Source organism: Grampus griseus, assembly GCF_964374135.1.
Source record: "Grampus griseus genome assembly, chromosome: 20".
NCBI classification, from domain to species: Eukaryota; Metazoa; Chordata; class Mammalia; order Artiodactyla; family Delphinidae; genus Grampus; species Grampus griseus.
Window position 1 is genome coordinate 39,172,200 of NC_139014.1, and position 24,019 is coordinate 39,196,218.

General features: G+C 60.5%; 2 protein-coding genes across 3 annotated transcripts in view; one reads left to right on the forward strand and one right to left on the reverse strand.

Moving 5' to 3' along the window:
* EPN2 (epsin 2) overlaps positions 1–10,888 on the forward strand; it is a 69,377-nt gene extending 58,489 nt beyond the window's left edge. The window contains exons 6-9 of the mRNA XM_082679534.1: positions 3,129–3,302; positions 3,570–3,656; positions 5,648–5,860; positions 7,825–10,888. Of these exons, the coding sequence (XP_082535660.1) occupies positions 3,129–3,302; positions 3,570–3,656; positions 5,648–5,860; positions 7,825–8,123 (773 nt within the window). The 3' untranslated portion in view covers positions 8,124–10,888. The remainder of the gene's footprint in view (positions 1–3,128; positions 3,303–3,569; positions 3,657–5,647; positions 5,861–7,824) is intronic.
* A 570-nt stretch (positions 10,889–11,458) lies between these two features.
* B9D1 (B9 domain containing 1) lies at positions 11,459–21,483 on the reverse strand. 2 transcript variants are annotated; one of them, XM_082678909.1, is made up of 7 exons: positions 21,396–21,483; positions 19,885–19,953; positions 18,405–18,516; positions 14,525–14,621; positions 13,682–13,744; positions 11,909–11,976; positions 11,459–11,697 (listed from the first exon to the last, which is right to left on the reverse strand). In XM_082678909.1, exons 1-7 carry the CDS (start codon positions 21,456–21,458, stop codon positions 11,555–11,557), a joined length of 615 nt encoding a protein of 204 aa, XP_082535035.1. In that variant the 5' UTR covers positions 21,459–21,483; the 3' UTR covers positions 11,459–11,554. The 2 variants fall into 2 exon arrangements, with proteins under 2 accessions (XP_082535035.1, XP_082535036.1); XM_082678910.1 differs by having other exon boundaries at positions 14,525–14,613; positions 21,396–21,477.
* Positions 21,484–24,019: the final 2,536 nt, after the last annotated feature.

Genomic DNA, 24,019 nt, shown 5'->3' on the forward strand with positions numbered 1-24,019 from the left:
CGTGATTCATAAGCCTGTGACGGTGTCGTCTCAGAACTGGAGAGCACGCGTTCTTTCCAGTCACACGCGAGATGCAAAGCATCAGCTGCGTGCTAGGCAAAAAGCCTCTGCCACGTCAGAAAAGTGGATCACATAGAACGCACCTGCTGACCACAGCGCACTCAAGTGTAAAGTCGGTAGCAAAAAGTGGATCACATAGAACGCACCTGCTGACCACAGCGCACTCAAGTGTAAAGTCGGTAGCAAAAAGTGGATCACATAGAACGCACCTGCTGACCACAGTGCACTCAAGTGTAAAGTCGGTAGCAAAAAGACAAGTAGAAGACTGCATACGCCTGACATTTTAAAAGCACTTCTACATTCTCGAGTCAAATGAGAAATTATAGTGGCAGAAATATTTAGAACCAAATAATAACGTAAATATTTTCATATCAGAATACATAGGACAATGGAAGTGATAGTAAGAGGAAAATTAGAGCTTTTAGTGTTTGCATTAGTCCCGAAGAAAGGCACAAGATTGATGAGGTGTTGAGGCTTGGATGGTGTCACGCCCAAGTCAAGTGGAAGGAACGAAACAGTGAGGAGAACAGAAGCTAACAAATTAGAACACAGACAGAATAATATCCAGAAACCCAGAAGTTGGTCATTGGAAAGAGTAATAAAATAGAGAAATCTCTGGCAAGAGTAGTTCTGAAAAGTAAAGAGGAAAAGGCCAAACAGTGTAGGTGCAGGTCCTGCCGAGATTCCACACAGTAAGAGGTGTTTGATCAGCTCTGTGCTGACAGACCTGAGGACTTAGATAAAATGGGTAAATTAAAAAAGAAGACTTGGCAAAGCTGGTGGAAGAACAGTAGGACACCTGTAAATAGGGAAAGTCCTATAATCGTTAAAGGAACCGAGTAAGTCACTCACCTCCCTCTCGTTCCCTAAATCACCCAGAGGGCTTTGCTGGAAGTTCTCAAGCCATTCAAGAAACAACTCCAGGGACTTCCCAGGTGGTCCAAGCGGTTAAGACTCCAATGCAGGGGGCCCGGCTTTGATCCCTGGTCAGGGAACTAGATCCCTCGTGCCGCAACTAAAAGATCCGGCGTGCCGCAACGAAGATCCCACGTGCCGTAACTAAGACCCGGCGCAGCCAAAATAAATAAATAAATATTAAAAACAAGAAAGAAACAACTCCACTTGATACCAACTCCTTCAGGGGCTGGGAAAACCGAGTATTCCTACTCATTTTATGGGCTAGCATAACCTTAACACCAAAACCAGACAGAAGATGCACAGTGTGAGAGCAAACAGGTCAGGCCAGGCCCACTTAGGAATACAGGTGCAAAAACCCTAAGCAAAGAAGCAACTGTAAAACCGGAACGAGAAGAATATAAAAATGATACAGTACATCGTGAAGAACATTGTTTGCAAGGAGCAAATCACTAGGAAATGTATTAATGTACCATATGAACAGGCCCAAAGAGGAAAATCACGTGATCATCCTATTAGAGGCAGAAACAGGCTGACAAAATTCACCAGCTCTTTATCGCAGAAGTCTTAGCAAACTTGGAATAAGGGGGAACTTCCGTAACCTGATAAAGAGCTTCTGAAAGGAAAAACGCCTATTATGGTGAATGGTGCCGTTTAACGGTATACGTTTAAGAGCAAAACGTGGACACAGTCCGTTCCCCTGCTCTGCGTTGGGGCGGGTGGTCCTGGCCAACAAAGCGAGGCGGGAAACTGAGGGACTTGGAAGAACTAAGCTATCATCGCTTTCAAGGGATGTGACCGTGTACATAGACTCCCAAAGAGTTTCTGCAAACGAGGTGATTGGAATTAAGAGTTATTAGAATTACTGAAAGAATAAATAGAACGCAACTAACACAACAACGTAAAGCAATTATGCATTGCTGCTTTAACATCCAATAAAGATTTAAAGAAGAAAAAAAGAATAGGATGTATTTCAATGATTAGAATTAAGAGTTTAGCAAGATTGCTGAATACAAAAATTAGTATACGAATTAAATTGTTTCTCTGCATAGTAATAAGTAACTAGAAAATGAAGTTTTAAAAATATGCCAGTCTCTAAAGTTGTATAAATCCCTCATGGAAATAAAGGATAAAGTAAAAAGTATGATCCAGTCCATGTGCGAGGGCGTGTGGAGGTGGAGTTCCTGCGTGTCCCGAAAAGCACAAATTAGAGGAAAATCCTGCTGCGTTCTACTCCATCCAAGTGAGAACTTCTCTGTTCATCAAAAGATTCCATGAGGAGAGTGAAGGGAAAGGCCACAAGTTAGGAGAAGGTGTTTGGAACTCAAGGAAGAGAATCAGCACCCAGACGTGGAAGGAACCCGTCAAATCAATGAAAACAAAAAACCCAAGGGAGGCGGGTAGAGACGGGACCAGGCCCCTGGTGGGAGAGGAGGCGTGAGGGGCCTGGGAAGGAGCGAGCTGATGCCCGTGTCTGTGGTGAAGGGCCGCGTGTGCAGCACAGCGACAGCTACACCAGCCATGCCTTCTGTCACAGGATGAAGTATTAGACAGCAGTAAACAACACGTCTCAGCTGCACACCAACGCAGCTCAGTCTCCCGGATAAACCTCTGCGTGAACACAGCCGCCCCCGAGAGCACCCCGACGGTGTGTCTGGTAGCACACGGCTCAGGGGCCCGGCACCGCTCGCCCCCTCGGTCCCCTCCGTGGCGAAACCGGAGCTCGTGGAGGGAGGTGTGGACGACTGGGGCGGGGCGCGGGGGCCACGCAGTGGTCGTCTGAGATGCTCCGCGGGGAGAGCAGGTGTGTGGGTGCTCTGTGCAGGTGGACGGATGCACGCGTGCATGCACGACCCACTCCCCACCCTGCACAGGCCCGGGCGTTGGAGTCTGTCCCATCCTTCAGGGAGTGGATGTGTTAGCGCACAGCTGTTTGTTTGATGCCTCTCCGTGCCGTACCGTGTGTCTGCTGCGTGCAGGCAGGGAGGACGCTGCCGGGCAAGCTCTGCTGTGGCGGAGGCCGCGGGGGCTCCGTGCTCCCTTCCCCGGGCGCTCCCCCCAGGGTGCTCCTGTGGCCCCAGGTCCTCTCCCTCTCACCCCGGCTGCCCAGCCCTTTCTGGGAGCATCTCTGAACCAACCCCGCCTTCCCACAGGTGCCAAGCCAGCCACCTCCGTCGACCCATGGGGGGTGCCCACCGGAGCCGGCGCACGCTCCGTCCCCAAGGGCTCCGACCCCTGGGCCGCCCCGCAGCAGCCAGCCCCCAGTGCCGGGAAAGCCGCTGACCCCTGGGCTGCAGCGTCAGCCGCCAAGCCCGCGTCCCCCTCTGGTGAGCCCCCCGCCCCCTGGCCCCTCGGCTTCAGTTTGGGGAGGGGGAGGTGGGGCGGGGGCAGCCAAGAGCCCTGCTCTGCGTGGGGAGGCCCCTCCCGGTGCCCACCTTGCCCACCCAGGGACCCCACACCCCCGCTGCCCCCCGACTCTCCGGGTTCTCCCCCGTGAGGGCTACAGACGCCGGCCTACCTCTGGTCCCCCACGATGGGGAAGCACATGGCAGAGAAGTGGAGACACCGCACAGCCACTGCCGCTCTCTCCCCAGGGGCTTTTGATCTCTTCAGTAATTTGAATGGTACAATTAAAGATGACTTTTCTGAATTTGACAACCTCCGAACTTCAAAAAAAGCAGGTACGTAACGGCGGTGGTGGTGGTGGTTTCTGTGCCGTCCTGTGCCCCTGACCAGCCCCGTTGCTGCAGGCATCACAGTCAGGAACCTGGCGACTCCACGCGTGTGCACGTGTCTGACCTGGGAGCCGGGGGTCTGACTCAGGGATTCACATTCATGGGGCAGCGGCGGCAGGAATGCCCTTGAGCTTTCTGTCACCCTCTCCTCTCCTCCAGCCACCTCTGTTCCTCGGCCTCGCGCCCTGGGCCCTGTGGCCGCTGGCGGAAGCCCACTGCCCTGGCTCCCCGGCTGGCCCAGCGCAGCCCTGCCGTCTCCACCAGCCTTCCTCTTCCCAGCTCCCCAAAGGCGCCCCCTTTTCCAGACCACCCGGCTCTCTGTGTGGGCAGGCATCTGTGACGCACACACGTGCACGCACGCATGCATGCACATGCGCGCTCTGCAGAAGACCCTGCTCCTCCCCGAGCGCCCCTGGGCTGGGAGGGGTCAGGGTCGGAGCGGGGAGAGAGACTGGGCCCCGAGGGGCAGAGGGAGGGGGCTGGATGCCCTCTTCACACAGCCCTGTGGGGCTGGGGACAGAGCCAGGTGGCGCCTGCCTTCCTCAGGGCCACCCCTCCCAGCTGCACCGAGCAACTTTTCTCCTTTCTCTCTCCTCTCCTGGCTTCCCCGCTTCCCGTTTCCCACTGCCCCTCCCCTACCTCCCCCAGCAGGCAGGGCTGGGCTGGCCTAAGGTAGGAGCAGCCTGGCACCCCTCACCGCACCGCCCACCCACCCCCCCCCCCCGCCCCCGGGCCCTCTCAGCTCCAGGGGCCCAGAAGCAACTTAGAGCTGCCGCTTCCCCGGGTTTCTTTTGCCGCATTAAAAAAGCAACAAGATTCCGTGTGTCTCTTCCACAGGCCAAAGTACAACCTAACTGTCCTTGCTCGCTCCCCACCCCTCAGGGAGAAGCCTAAGCACCCTTCCCTGGGCCTGTGAAGTATTTACCCCAATTCTGGAGGTGTTCCCATTGTAGAAAGTGTGGGAAAGTTTATGGAAGACAATGAAAATCACGTGTAATTCTTCCGTCTACACGTGGCCACTGTGCTCCCTCCCAGCACTTTTTCTGAGCTCTTACGGATGGAGGGAGTCGAATGCTGCCCCCACCACTTTTTTTTTTTTCCCACCACTTTTATGGAAAAGCGGATTGAGAACGTTTTCTTTCAACATTACGAATTCTCTAGAAAGAGCTTTGCAGTATCTCTTCGTAGGGCTCAGCGACAAGTTACTGGGTTCCGTAAGATACTACGGAAAAACCCGAACTTTTTGGCCAACCCAATATTTAATCGTTAATTTTGGGGTGGGCATTTTAAGTTGATTTCAAGTTGTGCTAAAGTAAATAATGCTGTAGTGAACATCTCTGTGCTTAACCTCCTGCTCACACTTTGCATTATCTCCTGAGTCTGGGTTCCTGGACGTGGGGCTGCTGAGTGCAGAATCGATGGTTCTTCGGGACCCGTGTCCCCATCACCATCTCACAGAGCAGAGCAGCCTAGCAGAGCAGCCACGTTCCTGCCGGCCTGCCTCAGCACACCCTCTGTTGGCTGAATTTTTAAAAGTCATTTGCTTTCTTCTTACTGTCAAGCAATTCATGTTCACTGTAGAAAATTTAGAAAATGAAAACATTTAAAAAAATGTGAACTACTCATGTGTGGCCACCAACCCAAAATGCCATCTTAATATTTGTGGAGATTGTGCTGCACTGTTCTGTCCCTGCTCCTTCCTCATCGCGCCTTCCGTCCCTGGACTCAGGTCTGGTTGTACTTGCCCTGCCCTGTGGCTGACCGTGGCTCCAGGTTGGGGCTGTTGGAAATAGCACTGCAGCGAACGCCCCATTCCTTAGGCAGCCGCACGCATCCCCAGCGAGTCGGCGTCCGGGGACATCGGGGTTTGCTGTGGACGCTTCGGGGTTGGATGAGCCCTCCAGGCTCACCAGCCCGTGTGTGTCCTTGTCTTGCAGCCAAGGCGGCGTCTCCGCCGGCCCAGAACAGTGGAACTACCAGCCCCGACCCCTTTGAGTCCCAGCCCGCGACCGTGGCCTCAAGCAAGCCCAGCGGCACCCGGAAAACCCCCGAGTCCTTCCTGGGCCCCAACGCAGCCTTGGTGAACCTGGACTCGCTGGTGGCCAGGCCAGCCCCACCGGCGCAGTCCCTCAACCCCTTCCTGGCCCCAGGTATGCTTGCTTCCCGGCCTTCCTCTGGCTGTCTGCCCTTCCTGGGAGGGGCTCTGGGGCAGGCCTGTGGGCGCTGACCTCCCCTCCACCTCTGCGGGGGACTCTTCCCTCGGGGACCACAGGCGGGGACCAGGCTCAGGGGCGTGCTGGCCCCGGCTGAGCAGTAGCGTAGCGCCGGGCGTCCTGGACCAGCCCTCGCGCCTCTCTGTCCTCAGTTGAGACGGCTGAGCAGAAGCTGCCCCTGACTTGGTGCCCCAGCCAGGGAGACCCTTTAGCGAGCGCCAGTTTTAGGTCAGCTGGGGGCGCATAGTGCTGGGGCTGAGGGGAGGAGCCTGGGTTTGCTGCCCAGCAGCCCCGTTTTCGGGTTAAGGGTAATTGGGCTCTCTGCTGGGCCATGCTCCAGGGACCCCAAGAGCCCTCACTTCGCCCCTGCTGCTGGATTCTGCCTTATCTGGGGCTGGAACTCACCCTTGCCCCCAAGCCCGTCCTCCCTGCCGGTGGGCTCTCCACCCTCAGGAGCTCCACGTGGGCTGCAGGACAAGCCCCAGCCCTCGAGTGAGTGGCCAGGGCCTCCGTGTCCCGTGCCCCCGCCCACGCCAGGCCCCTGTCTGCTCAGCCCCTCAGCTGCATGGGCCGCTCTCTGCCCCCCGCCCACGCCAGGCCCCTGTCTGCTCAGCCCCTCAGCTGCGTGGGCCGCTCTCTGCCTCCCGCCCACGCCAGCCCCCTGTGCGCTCAGCCCCTCAGCTGCGTGGGCTGCTCTCTGCCCCCTGCTACACGTCCTGTTCCCTCTGCCGGGACATCTCCCTCCTCTTCTCCGGGGCTGGGGATTCGGATCCCCCCTTCGCTTCTCAGTCCGGGCAACCCTCTTCCTTGAGGAAGCTCCCGCCCTTCCCCAGAGTTTTCCCAGAAAGGCCTTGGGCTCCGCAAGGGCAGGAACAGGTCACCTTCAAGGTGTTTGTCCTCAGACCTGAGGACTTGGCAGGCTGAGGTCGGGGACCCTCTGGCAGAAGCGGTGTGTGTGTGATGCCTGGGTCCTGCCCGGCCGTGCGCTCCTGAGGTGGGTAGGGAACGTGGTTGCCACCAGCGGGGCTGGCTCCAGGGCAGAGCTGGCCGACAGCCAGGGGTCTGCCCCGAGGGCCCCTGCAGGAGCTCCACTGCCAGGCTGTGGGGGGCCGGTCACGGCCTGGAGCTACAGCCAAGATGCAGGAGGCTCTGGCAGCCCCCTGGCCCTCCAGGGCCATCCTCCTGGCTCTGCCCCTTTCTGGTCCTACTCTGTAGTCTAGTCTGCTCATCTCTAGCCCAGGTGATCTGATCTGCACAGCCCTCTTCCCAGGGCTCCGAGGAGCGACTGATGCAAGAGCGTTGGGGTGCCCTCGTGAAGAGCAGGCGGCATCTCCTCTGGTGACCTGGGGTTGCCTTCCTGGCAGCCTTTGTGAGCAGGGGCTGGGCCGAGTTGGAGACTCAGTGCCAGCAGCGCCCGTGGTTTTTGGCCAGGGTATCAGTAGATGTTTCTGCTGAATGCGGGGAAGGGTTTCTGGTATGAGAGGAATTCGGGAAACACTGGGCAGGACGGAGCTGCATCTGCTTCTAGACTGCAGGACTTCTCAGAGCTTTTATTATGCCAGGGTCCCCAGGTGCAGGCCGCCCTGCGCTTCCCGCCTCCCCCGTGGCTCCCCTCTCTCCCCGCACCTCTCTCCTCTCCCCTCTCCCTCTGGTCGCAGAGCTAGGCTGGCTGGCTGGCTGGCTGAGAGAACGAGGGAGGGCGCCCGGGGTGCCAGCCCGGAGGAGGAGCTGGGCCCCGCGAGCCTGACCCCTCGCTGGGCTCCTCACGGCCTGAGTCTCCCAGTCCCAACACCAGGCCCAGAGGGGCGGGCGGGCTGCCCCGGTGGCCGCTGTGCCGGGGTCGTCCAGGCCCGGGCACGCTGCAGCTCTGACCGTGGCCGCCCTGCCCGCTCTCTCTCCAGGTGCCGCCGCGGCCTCAGCCCCGGTCAACCCCTTCCAGGTGAACCAGCCGCAGCCGCTGACGCTGAACCAGCTGCGGGGGAGCCCGGTGCTGGGGAGCAGCACGTCCTTCGGGCCCGGCCCGGCTGTGGAGCCCGTGGCTGTGGCCTCCGTGACGTCCGCAGCCTCCCACCCAGCCCTGGGGGCTGGCGGCTCCTCCCTGCCACCGCTGGGCCCCGCTGCGGTGAACATGGTGGGCAGCCTGGGCGTCCCCCCGTCAGCAGCTCAGGCCACCGGCACAACCAACCCGTTCCTCCTCTAGTGTCCCCCCCCGGGACACGCCGCAGAGCATCCGTGCCGAGGACGCCAGGCAGGGGCTCTCGCCTGTGGAATGGGGTCTGAGAGTGGGGTGGGTGTGCAGAGGGTGTCTTTGCGGCCCTGGCCCTCAGCCTGAGGGTCGAGAGGTGGCGGGCTTATTGAGGCGTCATCACGCGGCACGTGGGTCCCCGAGCCTGTGTCGGGCGGGAGGACCCCTGACCCAGCCTGGCCGCAGGCCCGGCCCCCGTGGAGATCCGCCAGCCCTCGGGGGCCTTGGGTGAGGAGGCGGCAGTGCTCGGTGCTGGCCCAGCCTCAGCCCCGGGCTTCTGGGAGCCCCCCTGCCCAGGACCCGGCCCCCACCTCAGCCCTGGCGCCCCCCGGGCGTGGACGGGGTGGAGCGCGGGCTCCCTCAGACACTGACCTTTGGGGGGCGCGGTTGTGCGTATTTTACTTCTCTTTGACTCGTGTGTGAGTTCAAAGTAAATGGCGCCACCGTGGAACAACCCTTGACTTAAACCCACTAGAGCAAGCTTTAAACTAACCTGAGCGTAACCCTGCCACGTGCTCCATGCTTGTACACGTTTGCACAGATTTTGTTTAGTACAGTTTCATATTTGTTTGCAGAATTATCGAATAGTCTTTTTGGCTAATATTTTTATAACGTCGTTCTTATTTAACTGTCTAGTTTTGATAGAATTTGCCAGGTCTGGCTGGGTTAAGATATTGGCCGCGTCACGTTAGTGGTGTAACTCCTCTTATTTATGGTTTTAACTCTGTAAGAAAGTTTAAATAGGAAGAGACAAAAAATGCCTTATGGAAAAACTAAAGCAAATTCTGTATAGGAAAACATATGGGAATTTGATTATGCATAAAAGATGTTTATTTAAAAGGAAAAGAAAACTACAACAGTAACAAAATCGTAGCCTCCAGTTGCCTTTCCCTTTAACTCCTTTTCCTGGTGGATTACCAAACCGTTGACTTTCAGCCTTTTTGGCTAGATCCTAAGAGAGAGGCTATTTTTCTTACTGATGAAGCAACGTGAAGAAAGTTAAAGACAAAAAAAATCTAACATATGAATGTGACTCACCAGGTTTTATCAGCTAACTCCTTTCTGTGACTGAAGGCATGCAGTTAACAAGACTTCGTTTACAGTGGGAACGTGGGAAGGAGAGGCTTCTGGAACCCTGTGTCTGTGACCCCCTCTGTCTTACTCCACACTCAGGGTAGAGGTGGGGACAGCGGCGGGGGCGGCATGTCGGGGGCAGCCCAGGCTGACAGGGGGAGGGCCCAGGGCTGGCCCCGACCTACGCACCCGCCCTCCAGACACCCGTTGCAACGTAGAAGTAATCATCTCTTACTTGGCAGAGGAAAAAAAATCATTCTCACCCAGAAGAGATTTTTAGCGAACGTGCACTAATCTTACCTCCCTCTCCCCTGCTTTCCTCACCCCGCCCACCACTATAAAAAAGTATTAGGTAAGTCACAAATGAAAGACCAGAAGAGACTTGCTTCTCCCCAGAGCAGGGCCATTTCCCCCCGAGTCCTGTCTGTTTGGTCAGCCGGCCTGGCGGGCACCTCAGTCTCACTCTACGTGGCGGACGTCTCACCTCCAGCACCAAGGGCAGCTGACAGCTGAGCGTCTCTCTCCTGGGGGGATGGGGCCCCTCCCCCCTCTCTGGTTCCAGGAGCTCTGACCCTTGGCGCTGGGCACGGGAGGCTGACTCAGAACTGCCTGCTCAGGCCACTCCTGTTGCCATGTAGAAGAGCTCACCTGTGCTCCTCCCTGGGGCTACCCCCGGCCCAGAGCTCCTGCCCAGCCCGAGACCTGGGGCTGGACCGTGGGCTCCAGAGTCATCCACGAACGCCCTTCCGGCCTCTCCCAGCAGCCTGGGGGAGGGTGGGGCAGGGCGGGGCTCGGGGCAAGGTGCTCCCCCGGGAGGTAGGGGCCGACCCCCTCACGGGGCACAGGACCACGCTACTGGGGTCATGATTCCTCGTGAGAGTGAGGGGCCCTTCCCGATGGGACTTTAAGGCCCCGATGTCACAGCCAGTGGCCCACCCAGGCCCAGGCAGACTCCCGCCCAGCTCCCGGCTCAGGCCCACCCCCAGGCGCCTCGTCCGTGTTGCCCGTTGCACTGATCATGAAGCCACTGGTGCTGCCACGCGTGTGGGACACATGCCATCAAGCTCCCTCCTGCCGGGCACCGTGGTAGGGGTGTTGCCCAGCCGTTTTCTCAGTCCCAGGGGCGGGTGGCCGGTTTGGAACTTGTGTTGACTGTTGATACTTATTTACTGTATAAATATAATTTATCATTTGTATCACCACGCGGTTTCTGGCTGTGTCCTTCCCCCGCCCCCACCCTTATCAATCTGGAGGCATCGGGAGAGGTGCGCTTGGGAGCTGGTTCCTGCCTGGAGTCCAGCTTGGCCTGCGGTTCACAAGGCCACCGACCCGGTCTCGGTGCCTGTGTGAGCCTGAGCGTAGGGGAAGGAGGGGGCTGGGGGCTGCCGGGGGCACAGGCCAAGATCATTACAAGGGAGAGGGAGGGGGCTGAGGAAGAGGCCACGTCTCGGGAAGGGCTGTCCGTGTGGTTGGTGACGTGCCGGGGCCACTGGACGAGCAGACAGGTGGTGGAGTCTGTGGTGGACGTGGTGTGGTCTGACGGCTGGGGCGTCGAGGGAGCTGGGACGGGGACGCAGGAGATGCTTCTGCGGAGCAGCGGGGCCAGAGCGGGGCGGGAAGGTTCCACGTAAAGAGGGTCAGGATGCTGGGGATTGGCGGACGGTTCCAGAGCGCGCAGTGAGCTGGGCGCCCTGAGTTTATGGGGGAACTGGGACAAAGGCAGGTCCCCGTGACAGCCGGGCAGTGGGTGGTGGCTAAGGTGGGCTCTTCAGGCTGCGGGGCTCCCCTCAAATCCTGCTGAGGGGAGAACCCTGAGCAAGCCCGGTGTTCTGGCCAGAGGGCTCCCCGGAAGCGGCCCGGGGGGGGTCAGGTGGCCCGGGGGGGGCCGAGGGCAGGCGGGGCTCCCCCGCCGTGGCGCTGCCCACCTTGGGGAAGCTTGCAGCCCGTCCTCTGGGCTGCCGCGGGCCTCTCCATCCAAGGGAGGTGCTGCCCGGCTCGCCTGTCTGGTGGACAACACGCTGGTTTTAGGGACGAGCGTGTCGAAGTGTGGGGGCCGCCCAGCCGTGGGCCCGGGATCAGGCTGAGCCCAGGCTCGGCTGCTGGCTTCGTCCTGGCGCAGCTTCCACCCCGGGCCGTGCCCCCCAAGGCCCGCGCCAGCCCCGGGGCCCTGCTCGCAGGGCAGTTGCTGCGGGGAGAGGAGCTGCCCCAGCCTGGGCTCTGTGAAAAGGTAACACTTTATTACACAAACACCGGCCACCCCCGACGCACGTCAGGCAGGTGGGTCGCTGGGCCGTCCCAGGGGGCCGATGCCTTCACCGGGAGAGGCCCTGGGGTGTGCTGGGCCCTGAGACCCCCTGTGTGTCCGGAGGCCCGGTGTCATAGCCCAGCTTCCTCATGTCCTTGGTCACCACGTTGAAGAGGAGAGTGACGAAGCCCTGGGAGCGGACGCGGGTCACTGAGGACAGAAGGGCAGCGTTAGCTGGGCCCACGCCCCTCACCGGGAGAAGGGGCTGCGGTGGGGACGGGGGACGGACGGACGTGGCAACCCCTCCGGGCTGGGCTCTGCCCCCGCATCTGTGTGCTGGCGGGTCCCTGGCATCCAGCCATCTGACTGCGGGGGGCCCACCTGGTCCCACCTGCCCGGGGGATGGGGGGTCAAGTTTTACCTTCCCGGCCTTCCCCTTGAGCCACCACCTTGGGGTCTGTGTACTCGGGCCGCCGTCCCATGAACCAGCTGGGAAGATAGGAGACAGCCTGAACCCAGACAGAAATCCCAGAAAGGTGACAGCAGCCGAGGTGGGGAAGGCGGGGCCCTGGGACAGTGTGATTCCCCATCCTCCTGGGGAAGGTGGGCCCCAACCCAGAGCCCAACAACCAGCCCTGGGGTGGGCAGAGGAGCCAGATCTGGGCTCTCCACTGTCCTCTGAACAGAGCAGGACCCAGGATGTCACTTCCATTTCTGAGCACCGGTCTTCTCACCTTAATGGGGACGTGATAATGGTCCCCTACCCCATGGGGCTCCAGCCGTAAAGCATTAACCTCTTGACATCTGAGCCTCCCACCCAGGCAGAAGGTTCTCCGCACCTCAGAGCAGGCCGCGGACACGCAGTGAGCCAGTGAGGGGCTCGGGGCGGGGGGGGGGGGGGGGCAGGGAGGGGGCGGGAGGGGGCACAGGGGAGTGGGGAGGGCAGGGGGCGGGAGGGGAGCAGGGAGGGGGCAGGGGGGGCACAGGGGGTCATGGAGGGGAGCCTCGCCCCCTCCCTGCACCTCGGTTTCCCCATCGGAGGAGCAGGGCTACGCGGCACCTGCCCCCAGGCTGCGCTGAGGACCAGCCCGGGGAAGCAGCCCCCAAGGGCCCCGCCAGCCTGGACGCTGCTGCAGGGGCCCTGCGGGCGCCTTGAGGTGGAGATGTGCCTGAGTACCTCGTGCAGCGGTGTCTCAGGGAACCCTTTCTGCCGTGTGAAGAGCAGATTGGAGGATCTGCGTGATGGCCCCAAAGAGACTAGGTCCCACTGTGAGAAAGTTAATTTCTGTGGTTTTAAGCCACCAAGTCCGTGGTAACTGGCTGCGGCGGCTACAGGAAGTGGCCGCAGGGAAGCAGGCAGCCAGCAGGCCGAGGAAGGACGCCGGAGGCGGAGGCCCAGCAGAAGGGATGAGAGAAGGGGCTGCTGGAACACGGACCCCTCATCTGGGACGACTGTCCATCCAGCTGCCTTCCCCCATTTCCGTAACCCAAGCACACACGGCCCAGCCCAGGCAAGAGCCCCTCCGAAGGGCGGGAGACGACCCCCTGCTGCCGCCTGGCCGGCAGTGAGGGCTTTCCCAGCAAGGACCCCCCCTCCCCAGGGAGGCCTCACACGGGGGCCCGCAGCCCTCCCTCGGAGCTGTGGGGCGTGGAGCAGTGTGGACACCGGGGTGGTGCTGTCACCTCCAGCCGACGCTGGCCCTTCCCATCACGGTGGCTTCTGGAGGGCTCCCAAGGGCAGCAGGCGCCTCAGAGCCCAGGAAGCATCCTCCCCCGAGCAGGGTGCCGGCCAGGGGGCCCAGGCGGTGCTACACGTTCCCCTGGGCCTGGCCCACCACCGGGGAGCTGAGCTGACCCAACCCGAGTCGGTCAGCCAGGCCCAGCCAGCCCTCCAGCTCCTACTCGGATGAGGGAAGGGGCCAGACGCCTCGGGCTTGGTCTCCCTGCAGGCCCGTGTGCAGGCCCCACTGGCTGCCCCACCAAGGTCACTACCTCCTCGAGACCAGGCTGCTCCCTGCGCCCCGAGCCCCGCCGGCCCCGCCCTCTGCTCTAGTCCCTGCTCAGCTGTCACCTCCTGGCAGAGGGCCCTTGTGTGAAGCCATCCAGCACGACATGGCAGCGGGGGATGTGACAGCCCTCCACCCGACCGCTGAGGCCAGGAGTGGCTGGGGGGATGGGTGTGCAGGAGACTCACCTGGTAAACTTCTGCAGTTTAGACACAGATTCTGGGACAAACATGGGGATGGTCCTTTTGTGCCTGAAACAAACGTTTTCACAGACAGCTGTGCTGAGCCACGGAAAGGTGGCGGAGCCTTCTGAGCCTCCAGCGAGGGGTGGCCAAGTCGGAGCCGGAGCCCCGCCCCAGGGCTGCGTCCTCTGAGAGCCTTGTTTCTTTTGAAGGGTCGAGAGGATGCTGAGGGCTACAAACCAACCCTGGCTCAACTGTGCCCCTCACAGGGCCCTTGTCCTTCTCCAAATATCCCAGCGCGCTGCCATCCTCCAGGAAGCCCCTGACAGTCCCCTGGGCCGCACCCGGCTGTGGTCACCCATCCCCCGTCCCCCTTCCCCTCGCACCCTGCACTTCCCATCTCAACACCCCTCAGGTTCGCCTGCTGAGCCTCCTCCCTCCACCTGCTCTGATGGAGTCCTCACCCCTTAGGGTCGGCTGACCCTGGCCACCCACCCCGCGCCTGGAACACGGTGCCTGTACCCTGTCACCATGCTTGACAAGAGAGAGCTGTGTCTCTCCATCTGTGCCCACTACTCGGGGGGGCCTGCGAGGGCAGGTCCGTGGTCACACGTGTCTGACACGTGTGTCCTCAGGCCAGCAGCGAGGGAATGAGTGTCTGAACTCCGACCCCAGCTGCCCTGGAACTCTGGCTGGGCCCGCCCCTCTCGATGCCCCAGGACACCCCCTCCCAGGTGTGGGCCACGCCCCCACGCCAGGGACCCTCGCACTCCCCGCCTCAAGGTGAAGCATGCCCCGGGGTGAGCCTCGCGTGGCCCGGCGAGGGACCAGGTCGGAAGGAGGACCTACCGTCCGGGTGAGAAGGGCACGTGCACCGCCCCGTAGCCTCGGACCACGTCGTTCCCGAACATGTCCGGCCCATACACGCTAAGCACGATCTGCGGCCCTTGCGAACGACAAGGCAGGGGTCAGCCTGCGGGCAAGCCCAGGGGAGGTGCAGGGTGGAGAGCAGGGCGTCGGGCCCAGGAGCCCCCAGGTGTGGGCCTGCAGGGAGGTGGGAGAGCAGAGCCTGCTGGCTGGGCCCCGTGCTGCCCCGGTCCTGCCACTGGACAGGCCCAGGGAGTGCACAGGGACCCGGGGGTGTCTGCGTGTGGCTCAGGGAGGCCCCGCACCCCCTTCCTCTCAAGCACTGCCAGTTCCCACTGCTCCCTGTTGGCAGCTCCATTGGGGTACATCCTCGGGAGGCAGGGAGGCCCAGAGCTGGCCGGCCTGCCCAGCTTGGACCCGCGGCCACCGGACAGCCTGTTTCCTCGTCCTCCAGACGCCCGGGCTCGGGCCTGACGCAGAGGAAGTGCTCCCCGGTGCTGGGGGACGTCTGTTCCCTCCCCGTCACCGCCTCAAAGGTCATCACTCCTCTTCCGTAAGGTTTCACCGCCAAAGAATGCATCCCACACGTGGTCCTTTGGTTCTGCCCAGGTTGTGAACTTTGTATGAGTGGAATCGTATGGTACGTAGATTCCCGCATCCAGCTTCTTGGATTCGGTGTTTATGAGACGCATGCAAACCGAGTCACGTCTCCAGGGCAGGAGAACTCGGTCCTGTCTGGCGGCCATGGACGCCCGGGCTGTGTCTCCTTCTTGGGACAGCGCGACCTCTCGTCACACGCGCACCCGTGTCTGCCCAGGCCGTGCATTCACTCGAGCTGCTTCCCTGGGGGCACCGCACCAGAGCTTGGCGTCCTCAAGCTTCCTAACTGGGCTGTTCTGGTCCTGAATCATGGCCGCTCACTTTGGCTTTAATTTGCATTTTCCTAATTGTAACTGTTCTTCCTAAAATGAAGTTGAGACCTCGTCCTGTTTCTTGGTCACTCGGACGTCCTTTTGGGCGGTGCCTTGCTCGAGCCTCTTGCCCAGTTTACAACCGGATGGTCTCTTTTCACCCGTAATGATGTCTTTGGGTCACTAGAAGCCCTAAGTTTAACAGTGGAACCCGCAGATCTGCTCCCGTGAGGCGTCCTCATTCTGGTGCCACGGCTCCCGCCTGCGTGGAATCCTCCTTAAGCCGCATCGTCGTGCTCTTCACGTTTCCGTGCGTGTGTCCATCTGGGACGGACTCTGTGTGCCTGATACAAAGCAGGGATCAGGCTGCACTTTTCTTCCTGCTTGTATCCAGCTGCCCCAGGACCACTTCTCAAGAACCCCTTCCCCTCCTGCTCTGCCCCTTTGTCATGAATCAGCTGCACATGTTCAGTTCTGCCCTGGGCTCCCTACGGATCTGTCTGTCCTGGTGCCAAAACTGCTCTCGTGATTGTGCTTTAGAATCACAGCTTGATAGCTGGTAGAACAGGTTATGTTTGATATTACTGGAAAGAATTTATTTTTAAAATATCAATTTCTACTTTTTATACAGAATAGAAAACACATTCTATTTTAATACAGAAAGCAACTGATTTTTTTTTTTTTTTTATGGCCGTGTTGGGTCTTGTTTCTGTGCGAGGGCTTTCTCTAGTTGTGGCAAGCGGGGGCCACTCTTCATCACATGTGCGGGCCTCTCACTATCGCGGCCTCTCTTGTTCTCTGTGGAGCACAGGCTCCAGGCGCGCAGGCTCAGTAGTTGTGGCTCACGGGCCCAGTTGCTCCGCGGCATGTGGGATCTTCCCAGACCAGGGCTCAAACCCATGTCCCCTGCATTGGCAGGCAGATTCCCAACCACTGCGCCACCAGGGGAGCCCAGCAACTGATTTTTTAAATAAATTTATTTACTTATTTATTTTTGGCTGCGTTGGGTCTTTGTTGTTGCATGCGGGCTTCCCTTGTTGCGGAGCACAGGCTCTAGGCGTGCAGGCTTCAGTAGTTGCAGCACATGGGCTCAGTCGTTGTGGCTCGCTGGCTCTAGAGCGCACGCTCAGTAGTAGTGGTGCATGGGCTTAGCTGCTTCGCGGCTTGTGGGATCTTCTCAGACCGGGGATTGAACCTGTGTCCCCCGCGTTGGCAGGCGGATTCTTAACCACTGCGCCACCAGGGAAGCCTGCAGCTGATTTTTGTATACTGATCTTATATTTGGTAGTCATGCCCCCTTATTAACAATTTACTGTAGGTTATTTTGGAAATGCTACATAATCATGTCACCTGTGAATAATGACAGGTGACATGATTCTAATTCTTATACCTTTGAATTGTACAACGTTGGTGGTCATGACAAGCATCCTGATCTGACAGAGAGATCTTTCAACATCTCACTAAGATAAGTGACGTCTGCTCTGAGTTTTGTGGATAGCCTTTATCAGATTAAGGAAGCTTCCCTCTACTCCTGGCTGGCTACAGGTCTGTCATGGATGCGTTGAATTTTATCACATCTTCTCCATCGCTGGGGGTGACGGTGACTTTCTTTTTAACATAGTGAGTCTCACCGGTTGACTTTAGATGTTGCACGAACTTCTTATTTCTGGATTAAGCCCTCCTTGCTCACGACAGATCACCCTTCTGGGGTCCTGTGAGGTGCAGTCTGTGGATGTTTGGCACCATGTCCAGGGCGGGGATGAGGGCAGCCGGGCCGCAGGCCAGGGCGGGCTGTTCTCTCAGAGCTCTGAGGTGGCAGGATCTTCCTGGCTCCTGGGTCCCCAGCCCAGAGCGGCCGACAAAAGTCTCGGTCAGCATCTCGATCACCTCTGCTGGAATCAGCATCTCGATCACCTCTGCTGGAATCAGCAAATACTCCCAGGGGAGCTGTGGCTGGGGGCGTCTCTGGAGCTCTGCTTTTTTCCTGGGTCTTGGCCTCCTAAAGCGCCAGGACTTTGCTACCTGTCTGATGCCTTCAAGTAGTTTGTTTTCTGGTTTTGCTTTTTAATATTTTATTCACCTTTCCTAGCCGTCGTCAGCAGGAGGAGATTGGTCCTTTACCTAGTGCCCCGTTCCAGGAAGCCTGTGGAAGTTTCTCATGGATGATGACAATAGGATGGCAGTCCCCGCCCAGGAGGACAGCCAGGCAGCCTCTGCTCCAGACCCTCCGTGCCCGGTAAGCCTGAGCCCCCGCCACACGCAGCATAAGGCCTGGACCGTGAAATCAGATGGACCTGAAATCAAATCCACGCTCAGCTGCTCAAGGTAAAGCTGAAGGCAGATGATGTCACTTTTTGAGTCTCAGTTTCCTAGACGTGGAGAAGAAGCTACCTACCAGATAGGGTTACAAAGCCTGGCCAAGCCCACGTAGGGGGAGTATTCACAGCCCCTGTGGAGCGAACCCCAGGCTTGCACACAGTTGGCGCTTATTAAGGGAGAGTGACTGGTAACTGCCAGGTAAGGTAGAAAGCAAACACTGCAAACACTGCAGGTGAGGAGGGCTTTGGGAAGGTCAGAGGTAGGATGAGGGCCAGGGCCCCCGGGCAGAGAGAAGGGCAGGGACTTGGAGGAGGAGCAGGGCGCTCGGGTCTGGTAGAAGCACAGCTGTGACGGACAGGGGAGAGCTGTCAGGGCAGGCCTCCTGGCCAGACTGCTGAGCCAGGCTCTGCCCTTTGCAGGCAAGCGCCACCCAAGGCTTCAGGCCGGGCCTCACCGGCTCTGTCAGAACCTCAGGAAGGTCAAGTGCACACAGATGAGCAGCAAGGGGGCGGGGAGGAGGGGGAAACTGCCAGGTGGCTGAGAGCACGTGACAAGGCTGGTCGAGGGCCCAGGGGATGGGCAGGGAAGGTCCATGTGTGGACACGGGGGCAGGACGAGGCCTGTGGACTCACAGCCGTAGGGGTTGGTGCTCTTAAAGGTGACGTCGATGGGGAAGTTCCACACCAGCGCGCGCCGCGCATCCTGGCTCTTGGATGTGATCTGTGAGATGCCCTCCTCCAGCCCCTGCGAGGACGACAGTGACGGCCAATGTCCCAGTTCCACGCCCCTCCCCTCCCTGGGCAGCAGCTGGGAGAGCTGTTTCCTTCACCACCTTCTGCCAAACGAAGGGACCTGAGACGTAATGGAGGGGCTCCCAGGTCTTTGAGGGTTTTCATCCATGAGGGCCTGGAACCTCGAGGCCCCAGCCCTCCCCCGGTGCCCAGTGTGCCTCAGCCTCACTGAGGGGACGGTGTCGCCCTCTCCCCTGTCACCATCGGCACGTGTGTGCGTGTCACTTTCTTGGTTACAAAGCAACGTCCCTTGGCCCTACGCCCCCCCACCCCTTTGTTCCCAGCCAAGCTTCTTAAAAGACATGTCGACACTCACCAGCTCCAATTCCTTCTCACTTTGCATCCCTGAACCCACCCCAATCTGACCTCTGGCCCCCACTCTACCAAAGTGTTTCTGTCAAGTCACCAGTGGCTCGGCTGGCTGTGATGTGGTCCCTTCTCTGTCTCCATTTCACTGGCCCCCCACCTCCCAGGTCAAACATGCCAGGCACACCCCCGCCTCAGGGCCTTTGCACACTCCGCACCTTCTGCCTGCCTAGTTCTTTCCACAGCCTTCCACGCGGCTTGTCCCCTCGCCTCCTTCAGCTCTGTGCTCGGCTGCCGTCTCCATGAGGCCTTTTCTGGCCTCTCATCCCTCCCTTTCTTGCCTCTGCTTTCCCCCAGCGTGTCACCAGCCAACAGCCTGGAGTGTTTACTGCCCCGTGTCTGTCTCCCCCTCAAGACGTGCACCCAGCAAGACCGGGGCTTCCCTGGCTCTGTTCACCACTGCGTCCCCATCACCAAGAGACTCGGCACCTGTCGCCTAGCGGGCGCCTGGAGGACAAGCGCTATGGTCTCAGCTGCACAGGGGAGGGACCGGGCTCCGAGCGGCTGTGAGGGTCGCCCCAGTGCCGCGCAGGCAGTAACGTGGTGCGGGCTGAAGAGGCACCATCGTCCCTCTCCTGGTGGAGACAGACCATTCCTCGGGGACTCTTGGAAGGAGGGTTCCAGAGTCTCCCCACAGGCTGAGGAGACCGGCAGTGCAGTGAAAGGACCTGCCCACCCGCGCCGCCCAAACATCCCTACTTGCTGCCACGCGCCAGCTCCCAGGACAGGGCGCGCGAGCGAGCACGGCCTCGGGGGTGGGTCAGGGAGCACCGCGGCGCTGCGTTCTCTGCCCCGGCTTCACCAGGAGCAGACTCGCATGCGGGTCCCCCCTGAACTCAGCGTCCACCTCTCAACTGGTTCTGAACTGGGAGGGTAACGGGTGTGATGGAGCCTTCAGAGACCCCCCCCCAGTCACGAAGGCCGTGAGTCTGGGAGGCCAAAGGGCCCAGCTTACCGCCGTGGGGGCCCAGTCCTGGCCATACACGAAACAGTACTTGCAGTAGAGATCGTCATACTCAGGAAACTGTGGAGATAAGCATACACGGCTTCTGCTCACAGGGACTCACGCTGAGACCGACTGCTGGCCAGGCAGGTGCGGCCACCAGTAACTCCGAACGTGAGGCACCTGGTGAGGGGGGGCGGGGGCCAAGAGACAGCAGGGGGTGTGGACGTGGCGTTCAGCGGAGGGTCTGGGGCCGCTACTGCCCCTGGGCCTTTGCTCAGGCTCTGCCTTCTGTATGACATACCCTTCCCATTCCTTCACCTGGAGTTTTCCTGCTCACCCTTCAAAACTGATCCTTCAGGGAGCCTGCCCTCACTTCCGGGCCGTCTGGGGGGCCACTTCCTAGCTCCCGCAGCCCCTGGTGCTTCCCTCCATCACAGCACTGACTGTTTATTTCTCTCAACCCCATTAGACTGTGAACAAGGGACAGGTGTGCGAGCTGTGTCCCCAGCACCTGGCACAGGGGCAGGCACAGGAGCAGCTCTAAGGAAATGGTGCTGAAGTGAAAGGTCTGAGAAGGCAGGGTGCTGTTAGGACACACAGAGCAACATATGCTTGGCCTGCTAGAGGAGGGGCCCCGAGCAGAGGGGGAGGAAAAGTGGGGCTGAGGGGGCTGCTGAGAGCACAGACACATGTGACCCAGCCCAGCTGAGGCCCCTGATGGGACAGAGCAGAAGAGGGGAAGCGGGTCTTGGGCACTGGGTCAAGGGGGAGGTGGACAGAGTGGGAGACTGGGGCAGCGTCCCTGATGAAACAGGAAGGCGGGAGATGCCCACTAAGAGGCCCCAGCAGAGCTTTACCTAAACCATCTCAGTTAGTCCTCACAATATACTCATAATATTTTTAAAACAGCCTGGAAGGGCAAGTCCAGCAAAGCTCTGACATCAGACCAGGTTTCAAATGCCAGTTCCGCCACTGCTTTTGGGCAAGTTTTCCCATCTGTAAAATGAGGGTCCCAGTCATACCTACTTCACAGGTGGTTGTGAGGATTGACTGAGCGGGGCTGGGCATGGAGGCTGGCATATACTATGTCTTATACACAGAAATAACAAACGGTTCGTAGGACGTGCTGGGGACTGGAGGGTAGCGTCCCCTTCCGTCCAACAGACACCGCCCCCGCCCCCCCCCCCCCGACCGGGGCAGCCGCCACCGTCGCTGCATCAGATCAAGCAGATCACCTCCCTTCCAACCCGCTTCCGAGGACCTGAGAGTCGAGGGCGCGGGGCCTCGCTGCGCACGGACCCGCGCGGGTTGCGTGGGGTGGAGGCCCCTGCCCGTGACTCCACGCGGGCTCGGCCGACTGTGGCCTCGGCCTCGCTCAACCCCCCAGGCCTGTTTCCACACCGCACATGGGGCGGAGGGTTCGCGCGACCTCGCACCAAGCCTCTCACAAGCTGGCTCCCTCCGGCGAGGCTCGGCCCTGGGGGGACGCGTGCGGCCCCGCGCGGTCCACGGCCGCTCACCTGGGCGCTCTCCACCTGCCCGTTGACCATGAGCAGGAAGACGCTGGGACCCGCGGCCGCCATAGCAGGGCTGCGCGGTTGCTAGGAGGAGCCGGGTTGCCCTGGAGACGGACGGCGTGGCGCGCGGGACAAGTTTCTGGGAAGCGGGATCTTCGGAAAAGCGAGCGCATGCGTGCGGCGGCGCGGCGGGAGGCGGGGCTTCGCGGGGACCGTCGGCGCGAAATCCGCGGCTGTATTGTGTCTGTTGGTGCGGGACCCAGCACATCCCTGGTTCAGGTTACCCCACGGGAAGTGTGTGTCCACTCAGACCCGGCCCCACCAGGCCCGTGGGAGGTCTTGAGCCGGAGGCGACGACCACCGCGCGTGGGGCTCAAGAGCGAGGCCCCCGACAGTCGGGGTCCGGCCCCGGTTCCGAGAGTCCGCGTGGGACCAGCAGCTGCCTGCGTGGGGTCAACGGATGCTCCCTCGGGCCTTCAGAGACCCTCGCCTCCCAAAAGTTTATTAGACAAACCTGGGAGGGACCTGGAGCATCCTTAAACACGCGCCGGCGCTCCTCCGCGTGGGGCGGGAAACAGGCTGCGGAGGGGCCGCCCGCGGCCGCCCGAGCACCCGCAGTCGCTGAGGGGCGAGCCCGAGCGCGGCCCCGCCAGGACACTGGCCTCGGGACGTCACTGCCTGGCCGCCGGAGCGGGTCGTCCGCCTGCTCGTAGCTCTGAGCACGGTTCGCATTTGCACATTTATTACTGTCACAGCTCCGGCCAATGCTCGTCGCTCCCGACCCACAGACGCCGTGAGGACAGGGGCCGCGCCCACCCCGTGTCCCGGTTGCCTGGCACAAGTGAGCACTGGTGGCAGCCTGTGGAGTGGATGAATAATTGAGTTAAGTCTCTGTTGCACAAAAGAGGAAGCAGATTCAGAGGCGAGATGACTGGGACACAGTCACAGCAGCTGGTAAGGAGCTGAGCCGGGATTCAAACCCAGGACTCCGCGGGCTCGCGACCCTCACTGCTTCATTGCCTGGTCCTGGCCCAGCGCCAAGGGTGCCTCTTGGCTGGGGTGTCAAAGGTGGCGTTGGAGACCTTACCCCGGATCCAGAAAATGAAGGGGTGGACAGGTGTGAAGACTTCAAGGAGGCTGCGCACCCAGCAGGGCCCCCGGGTCATCACACCCTGCAGCAACCAGCTGCCAGCTTGGGAGCAGACCAGGGGGGTCCCACGAGACACCTGTGCGGGAGAGGGAAAGAGGAGTCACAGCCAGCCCGGGCCCACCGACCGTCCCCCCACCCGCCTCAGGTGAGCAAAGATACTTGACAGGGGAGGGGGCTTGGGCAGCCAGTGTTCACACCTCTGACAAGAGAGGCTGAGGCCGGGTGGGTGGGCCGGGGGCTGAGGTGGGAGTTGGCCTCCCCCAGGCCTTGGCCGTATCCCGTCCCCCACCCCTCACACCCTCCCAGGTACAATGCGTCTTCACAGATGCTACCACTCTCGCCCAGCTCTTTCCTTCTTGTGGTTCAGTATTACACAAAGGACAGTTTTCAACAAAACGCTTGCTATTATCAAATAACCAGGGCTCCCTGTAACCGCAGACCTGGCCATGTCCAAGGCTGCCCCACGTCCGCACAGAACCTAAAGGGGGAGTCTCCCCAGGGGGCGGGGTCTCTGGGATGGCCATCAGGGTGCGGATCAGTGGCCCCCTGGGAGTGTGAGAGGTGACCAGGCCTAGTGGCCTTAGGAGGGACCGTGGGGACGGGTGGGGCCTGTGCAGGGCCAGGCTGGAACCCGCACCGCCAGGTGGGGTGGGCTGGCGTGGGATCTGGCTCACTGGGCGCCCTTGGGCAGGCTGGCCTTCGGGTCAGGACAGTCAGCCTGGAGGCGGGAGGCGTCTCGGCTGGTGCTGGCGTGCGGCAGCCTCAGCGCGATGCTGCACAGCTCTGGGGGCGGGATATAGAGGTCTGCGAGGTGGGGCGGGAGGGGACCCTCAGCAGGTTGGCACCAGTCCAGCCGCAAAACTTCCTGCCCTCCTGGGCATCCAGTTCTCCCCGTCCTCTCTTAGTGGACCCCCAAGTCCCTCAGCGCAGCTCCGTCGTGTCATCCGTTGGACTCTCACAGTCTCCCCAGGGCCACACCCAGTGAAACTGGGGACACATTGCGGCCCAAGGGAGGGGGTGGGGAGAGGGCCCAGGGCTGCCTTCCAGGCTGGGTGGGTCTGGAAGCTGACCCGGGAGTAGCAGGCGCCAGTGCCACCTTCTGCCCCGAGGCCTGTGTCCATGTGCCAGCCAGCAGCAGGCCAGAGCTGGGCTGTGCTCGGGGCTCAGGGACTCTGGGCATTTCCGGCTGTGCAGGGCCCCAGCTCCATCCCAGCTGTCTGCCCGGCCCACCCTCAGCTATCTCAGGCGTCCGCTCCCGTCCTTAGCGAAGACAGGATCAAACCCCTGCGCCCAACAGGGCTGCCCCTGGAAAAAACGCCAGGACCAGGTGGGTAGCCAGAGGGACAGGCTGAACAGCACTGCTGAGAGGTGGTGGCCTTGCCAGCCGGGCCAGGACCAGGCCCCCAGGCCCTCCTGGGGACAGGAGCAGCTCCTCCACGCTGGACTTGCTCTCACAAGCGTCCAGCGCCAGTCAGTG